The 8206-nt window shown below is 46.3% G+C and overlaps 1 protein-coding gene across 1 annotated transcript; it reads right to left on the reverse strand.

The window, feature by feature from the left end:
- Positions 1–573: 573 nt before the first annotated feature.
- On the reverse strand, positions 574–7856 carry GLYATL3 (glycine-N-acyltransferase like 3; the record flags this gene model as incomplete). Its single annotated transcript, XM_081997168.1, has 5 exons — positions 574–1000; positions 1948–2074; positions 2811–2952; positions 4154–4261; positions 7779–7856. The coding sequence occupies 5 exons, from the start codon at positions 7854–7856 to the stop codon at positions 574–576; spliced, it is 882 nt and encodes a 293-aa protein (XP_081853294.1).
- Positions 7857–8206: the final 350 nt, after the last annotated feature.

Genomic DNA, 8206 nt, shown 5'->3' on the forward strand with positions numbered 1-8206 from the left:
GTTTAGCTCTACCATGAGTGGAAGATAGACAGATTTGTAGATATACACCTTGAGCATAAAGGAGACACACAGTAGAAAGGAGACAGACTTTTTCCTGTATTGGACATTAAAACACTTCTTCATAAAGTTTTTCTTTAACTCAGACTGCTCCTTGCAGGTTTCTCTGCTTCTTAATTTCACATATTTAATTTCACTCTTTTAGGCCATCTTAGGGAAAGGAGAGGCTTGAGGACTTACACCAAAACAGATAGATGGGGTTAGAGACGTCCAAGAATTCTGCTGTGGATATCCCAGAAAATGGCTATACAGAAGGAATAATTCTTCAGTCAGAAGCAGTTCAATCCAAATATCCATTACAGTTGAACTATTAAACTTACAATCATTCCCAAGTCTTTGAATTTGCTATGCACAGTTTTCCCTGAGCAGAGAAGTCATGAGCAGTTAACACCTCCTATTTTAGGCTTATGCAGGAACCTCTTACATGATTTCTGGTCTTACCCAAGTTATTAAATTCCACCAAAGTGCTGCTGTAGTGCACAAAAGTTGATCTGAATGTAGGTTTGTGAGGTTTGGCTATAAGACACATTTGGCTAAAAAATGGAAAGGCGTATGAATTACTCTGAAAAATGAGCAGGGAAGAAACTGGGCATTCATGCTTTTCAGCAAAGTTATGGATGGTATATTCGTCTCCAGGACATTACCCTGTGCTGGAAAGCCATAGCTATGTAATTTCTTAGCTAAAGTGGTAGCCACAAGCCTGCTATAACCTTTCCTCCGATGCTCTGGAAGAGTATAACCATGAATCATGGTGGCAAACTGATCCGTCAGGCTCCAGGAGAGGGGACACCCATTGTCATCCAAGACACAGACACTGGGGAAGCAGCAAATGAGGTTAGCAAGGTACTTCTGGCTCCTTGGGTTGCCCCCCCGTGACCAGGTTTTGCTGAGCAGGCCAGCGTGGGAGATGTCCAGGTAAGTCAGTGTTAATTTAGGGTCCATCCTAAGAGACAGTACAGAAAGTGTATTAGGCAGAAAGCTCTGCCTCATATTCTCCAAGGAACTGCATTAGATTTAAAGCTGTATTCTTCAGCCACATAGATTTCCAAGTCTATATCAAAAAGGGGAATCAAAGAGAGCCGAGTTCATTAGGCTGGGGGGTTGGGAATAATTATAGAGGGCAGTGCCACTCCATTTTATTTTATATATCATATATATGATATATATCTAAAATATTAATATATATTTGTTTATATATCTTGGTTTATATAAACTCTTGAGTCCACACCGCACACTCCAGAGATGCCTTATTCCTTACAGGAAGAGTGGAGAATACGTTAAGGAAGGCAAGGAGCCCCAGTGACATATTAGGTGGCACTGGAGAATGGAAAGGATTTAATTTCCAGTCTCTCATCCTCCAAGACTGATAGATTCTCTCTGGATTTTTGAATCCACTGCTGAGAAATTTATTCCAGGAAAAATGGAACCTCAGGTTACCCTACTTTTCTGCTCTGATGTCAGACCAATGTCTCACCAGCAGAGGGATGTTAGAAAACTTAGAAGGCTTCAAGCAGTTGTGTAAAGCCCCCTTGTGAAAAACAAACTTTGCAGGAGTCCCAGGTCCATCTATCAAATCTAAGGCTTTGACAGAGGAAGGTCAAAGGAGATGGAAAGCAGACCTGTGGATTCCATGTATACACAGAGAGAGGAGGGGATGGGGACTACTCTGGAATATAAAACTGCAAAAGTGATAAAATGATTAAAGAAAAATCTTGGTAAGAACTTGAGGTAATAGTTCCTGCCTTACAAAGTAATTCCTCAGTCGGGTTTTTGACACAGTCACAGAGAAAGCCTAGCAGCCTTCAGGATATTTTTGATGTCAGTGTACTTTCAGGAAATAAATCACTATAGCAAAGATACCGACAAATGACATGATGTGCTTAGACATACTGAAATCTGACATCTGGCAGCGTGTCCGGGTCTGAATGGATAACCATCTGGAAAGAGGATGTTTTCACATCCACCTGCTTAGATAAAGCCACCGTTCTGGATATTTCACATATACCATCCTGGAGCCCTGTGTATACAAAAAGAAATACTGAAGCACTGGGGAAAAAAAAAAAAAAGGCATTTTGTTAAAAAAATAAAGTCCAATGGAACTAACCAGGTATTTGAAATCTCCGAAATCATTAACTAGGTTGTCTCCACACTTGGCTATAGCTTTACATATGTGAAGGTCAGAAGACACCACACTTTTCATCTAATCCACTCACCAGAATAATGAGGGGGCAGACCCTCTCCAAAAGACCTCTCTAATTCCTACCCTCAGCTTGAGCCACAGTAAATTACCCAGTCATAATACAAGGATTTAAATCATGGAGAAATCACCTATTCCATAAGCAAGTTCTTAAAAATGTGTATATTGTTTCCCATTTGTATCTTGTCTAGGCTCAGCTTCCAAACATTGCCTCTCACTAAACCTCTAATTACCGCATTAACTATGGCTCAGCTCAATCTCTGTGCTGTCTACAGAATCCTATGGCCAGTAGCAAAAATAAACACACATAAACATGCCTTCCTGACAAGGAAATAGCTCCATCTAATCGAAAGCTGAACTTGAAATGGTAACAGTGAGTATGATACGGATGAAATTCAAAAGCTAGAAAAAGCCATATCCTAGATCTTGTGTTTTACATAAGTACAAGAAACCTTTCTACAGAGCAGAATGGCAAGGTCTGCACTACATTAAGACTTTTTAAACCAACTGGTTTATCTATTCTGTTCCCTCTAAACCAAGTAAGGCTGGACTGTACCTTGTATTTGAAAAATTTGTCCCCAGTTGATAGCATTTGTGTTTTCCAGTAGCTCCTGATAAGCCTGTAGATCCTTGTAGAAAACTGCATAAGCATTGGTATAATGGTCAAGGTCATCCATCTCATTCTGGGGAGAAAAAGTCTGTAAGAATTAAATATTCTCCCCCTTGCCACACACACATCTTTCACATTGGCATCAAAACTCACTGAAAGACAAACCCAGAGATTTAACAAATGTCTCAAGCTTCAGCGTGGCTTCTTTTAGGACATTTTCAGTAGCAACTCTCAAGCAAGACAGCAAAAATATCTGTTGTTCTCCACAGTGTCATAACAGCAGAAAGTAGCAATAGTAGTAAATCCTCATGCACTCGAGGCACAGTAACCCAAACCTGCTGGCAGTTTCTTGAAACTCTTGCCTAATTCAAAGCTCACCTCTACTACTGGTTGTCCTGAAAACCATGCTGTGTTATTTGGTTGCCAAGGTCAACATATTTAGAACACATCTCTTCTGGTAAACAAAATAGTACCAATGCTTGTTCTCTGCCCCTGAGCTGAAATAGCACAGTCTGGCCTCATCAATATTATTAAACTCTCATAGTCTCCAAAAGCGGTTGGAAATATCCCAACTGCCAACTGGGGATTGTCCATGACCTGTGCCAACTCCTGCACTGATGGCCTAGGAGTGCTGGTTGTCCCAGACAGCATGCCAAGGATTTAACTGCACAGACAGTACACATAGTATCCCATGCAAGACTACACCACTGAGAGCTCGTCTCCTAGCCTGGAGACACAAATCCAACCGACTCAGAGACTGCTTTATCATGGTGGACAGAAGGGGTTGGGGCAATGTCCCCTCCCAGCACCTCTTTAGCATTGCCTGTTATGGCATAAAAGGCTGCAGAAGGACCCTTCTTTCGCCTTGTAGCCACATCTGCCCCATCGCAAGCTCACTAAGGCTCTTGTTTTCTGTCTGCACAAAGACTAGAGAGACCAAAGAATCCTGGAAAAGTTCAATCAAGTGACGTGAGTGCAGGTAAAATGTGTGTCTGCACAAGCTATGCACATTACTCTTCAGTTGGTGCAATCAGGTTAATTGCAATCAGGTAGAGCATGTACTTCACAGGTAAGCTTGGTTGAGCTATAGTAGCTAGGCAGAACGTTTCAGGAAAGAGCAGCACTCCCTATGGTGGGCTTTGTGCTGGCACCCACAGGGACGTCCTATCACCCTTTACAGTTCCTACCCAGCCCTGTTATGCGCTCCCCGGCTCTCAGAAAGCTGAGAAGGCCTCAGTCATGTTTGATCCATCTCTCAGAAACAAAGATATAAAACCCATGTCAACTACCTCCCTCTGTGACCGGGTGATAACAGCCTTGAAGTCTGGCCATGAGTCCACCACCACTTCCTTCCTGAAGGGGTTCCCTCGGTTGATGTTCATTACAGCTCCATAAACCTGCAGGACCAACAGCCAAGAGAAAACAGACAGTTTGAGACACAAAGCACAGTTTGAGCTGAAAGCACACATTTAGATTTTCATACACACATATTTATCACATAGGTTGATACCTACACACTCACCAGTAAGGCATATGATCATTAAGATAAACCATTGCCTAATTATGCCAACCCTAATTACTTTGGAGAGGAGGTGGACCAGTTTGCTGCTTTCTTTTCTTAAGTATGTGGATTTGGGTTAGTAAGCAGGGCTAAATAGATATTTCAGGGGCTGGTGCCGTCGTCAGAATTTTGGGTTTTTTGACCACGGGGCGGTTTACACGGCACCGGGCCTCCTTGCAGCTGATGGAGTGCAACTGATGCCGAGGGGCAAAAGGATTCTTGCTCATGAGCTGGCAGGCCTCATTGAGAGGGCTTTAAACTAGATTTGGAGGGGGGAGGGGCTAAAACCGGGCTCACTAGAGTTGAACCTAAGGGTAGGTTCAACGTGCCAGAGTTGAAATCGATAGCCCGGCTCAGGTGCATCTACACCAATGCACGCAGCATGGGCACCAAACAGGAGGAGCTGGAAGCCATTGTGCAGCGCGACAGCTATGATGTAGTTGCCATCACAGAAACATGGTGAGATGCTTCTCATGACTGGAGTGCTGCAATGGATGGCTATAAGCTCTTCCGAAGGGATAGGCAGGGAAGGAGAGGCGGTGGGGTGGCTCTGTATGTTAGGGAGTGTTTTGATTGCATAGAAATCGAAGATTGTGAAGACCAAGTAGAGTGCTTGTGGGTAAGGATGAGGGAGAAGGCCAATGAGGCAGATACCCTGCTGGGAGTCTGTTACAGGCCACCCAACCAGGATGAAGAGACGGATGAGACATTCTATAAGCGACTGGCGGAGGTCTCGCATTCGCTGGCCCTTGTTCTTGTGGGGGACTTCAACCTACTGGACATCTGCTGGGAGTATAACACGGCAGAGAGGAAACAGTCTAGGAGGTTCCTGGAGTGTGTGGAGGATAACTTCCTGACGCAGCTGGTGAGTGAACCCACCAGGGGAGGTGCCTTACTGGACCTGCTGTTTACAAACAGAGAAGGACTGGTGAGAGATGTGGTGGTCGGAGGCCGTCTTGGGCTTAGCGACCACGACATGATAGAATTCTCGGTTGTGAGGGAAGTAAGGAGAGGGGTCAGCAAAACTGCTACCATGGACTTGCGGAGGGCAGACTTTGGCCTGTTCAGGTCACTGGTTGAGAGAGTCCCTTGGGAGACAGTCCTGAAGGACAAAGGGGTCCAGGAAGGCTGGACAGCCTTCAAGAAGGAAATCTTAAAGGCGCAGGAGCAGGCGGTCCCCATGTGCCGTAAGAAGAGTTGGCGGGGAAGGCGACCGGCCTGGCTGAACAGGGAGATTTTGCTGGGACTCAGGGAAAAGAGGAGAGTTTATCACCCCTGGAAGAAGGGCCAGGCAACTCATGAAGAGTACAAGGATCTCGTTAGGTCAAGCAGGGACAAAATTAGAAAGGCAAAAGCCCAGCTAGAGCTCAGTCTGGCCACAGTCGTAAAGGATAATAAAAAATGTTTTTACAAATATATTAACATCAAAAAGAGAGGCAAGGAGAATCTCCATGCCCTACTGGATAAGGCGGGGAACATTGTCTCCAAGGACGAGGACAAGGCTGAGATACTTAATGCCTTCTTCGCCTCAGTCTTTAATAGCCAGTCCAGGTATCCGCAGGGTATTCAGCCCCACGAGCTGGAAGATGGGGATGGAGAGCACAATGTACTCATCATAATCCAGGAGGAAGCACTCAAGGACATGCTAAGCCACCTGGACACCCACAAGTCTATGGGGCCTGATGAGATCCACCCGAGAGTACTGAGAGAGCTGGCGGAGGAGCTTGCCAAGCCACTCTCCATCCTTTATCAGCAGTCCTGGTTAACAGGGGAGGTCCCAGAAGACTGGAGGCTTGCCAATGTGACGCCCGTCTACAAGAAAGGCCGGAAGGAGGATCCTGGGAACTACAGGCCTGTCAGCCTGACCTCTGTACCAGGGAAGATTATGGAGCGGTTGGCCTTGAGAGTGCTCACAGGGCACCTGCAGGACAACCAAGGGCTCAGGCCCAGCCAGCATGGGTTCATGAAAGGCAGGTCCTGCTTGACCAACCTGATCTCCTTCTATGACCAGGTGACCCACCTAGTGGATGAGGGAAAGGCTGTGGACGTTGTCTACCTGGACTTTAGTAAAGCCTTTGACAGCGTCTCCCACAGCATTCTCCTGGAGAAACTGGCGGCTCGTGGCTTAGACGGGTTTACTCTTCGCTGGATGAGGAACTGGCTGGATGGCCGAGCCCAGAGAGTTGTGGTGAACGGCGTTAAATCTGGCTGGCGGCCGGTCACAAGCAGTGTTCCCCAGGGCTCGGTTCTGGGGCCGGTCTTATTCAATATCTTTATTGATGATCTGGATGAGGGAATTGAGTGCTCCCTCAGTAAGTTTGCAGATGACACCAAGTTGGGTGGGAGTGTTGATCTGCTGGAGGGTAGGAGGGCTTTGCAGAGGGATCTGGACAGGCTGGATCGATGGGCAGAGGCCAACTGTATGAGGTTTAATAAGGCCAAGTGCAGGGTCCTGCACTTTGGCCACAACAACCCCATGCAACGCTACAGGCTTGGGGAGGAGTTGCTGGAGAGCAGCCCGGCGGAAAGGGACCTGGGGGTGCTGGTTGACAGCCGGCTGAATATGAGCCGTCAGTGTGCCCAGGTGGCCAAGAAGGCCAACAGCGTCCTGGCCTGTATCAGCACTAGTGTGGCCAGCAGGAGTAGGGAAGTGATTGTGCCCCTGTACTCGGCACTGGTGAGGCCGCACCTTGAATCCTGTGTTCAGTTTTGGGCCCCTCACTACAAGAAGGATGATGAGGTACTGGAGCGTGTCCAGAGAAGGGCAACGAAGCTGGTGGGGGGTCTGGAGCACAAGTCTTATGAGGAGCGGCTGAGGGAACTGGGGTTGTTTATTCTGGAGAAGAGGAGGCTGAGGGGAGACCTTATTGCTCTCTACAACTACCTGAAAGGGGGTTGTGGCGACGAGGGTGTTGGCCTCTTCTCCCAAGTAACTAGTGATAGGACAAGAGGAAATGGCCTCAAGTTGCGCCAGGGGAGGTTTAGATTGGATATTAGGAAAAATTTCTTCACTGAGAGAGTGGTCAGGCATTGGAACAGGCTGCCCAGGGAGGTGGTGGAGTCGCCATCTCTGGAAGTGTTCAAAAAACATCTGGATGTGGCGCTTCAGGACATGGTTTAGGGGACATGGTGGTACTGGATTAATGGTTGGACTTGATGATCTTAAAGGTCCTTTCCAACCTAGTGATTCTGTGATTCTGTGATTCTGTGATTCGAAAGTAGTCATCTAAACACCAAATATCAGTCAGTCCAGAAGAAGCACAACCATCTCCCCACAGCTTTGATTCCTTGACAAACGTCCTGATTCACTGATGGAAATACTGTAGAAAAACGACAGGTCAGTGCTGTGTTACCTTGAGGGACTCAGGGAAACTCCATCTTAGCATTTTCTCCAGCATCTGCAGCTTCACGGAGCAGCTGAGAACCAGCATCTTCCCTGCTGGGAACACACACAAGGTATAAAGAGTCACTCAGAAAAGCAATAATGTGGAGGAACTGAGTGGCATAATTGCTAATTTCATAAAATGCAATAGCTCCCACAAGTGCCCTGTTTCAGTATTTTTAAATTTTTTTTCAATAGATGGATGTGCAGAGAACAGCAAGATGGGATGGTGTCTGGCAGACCAAGCTGGAGTCAGAAAATCCTGGGCTTAATTTGTTATTCTACACCAGGTCTCTTGTGCACCATCAGGCAGTCACTTACAGACAGGTTCAGAAAGAGACCTTTCTCATGTCTGCCCCAAAATATCATGTTAATTTTTGCTGGTAAAAACTATAAAAA

The sequence above is a fragment of the Phaethon aethereus genome (assembly GCF_964289735.1).
Source record: "Phaethon aethereus genome assembly, chromosome: 3".
Taxonomy (NCBI): domain Eukaryota; kingdom Metazoa; phylum Chordata; class Aves; order Phaethontiformes; family Phaethontidae; genus Phaethon; species Phaethon aethereus.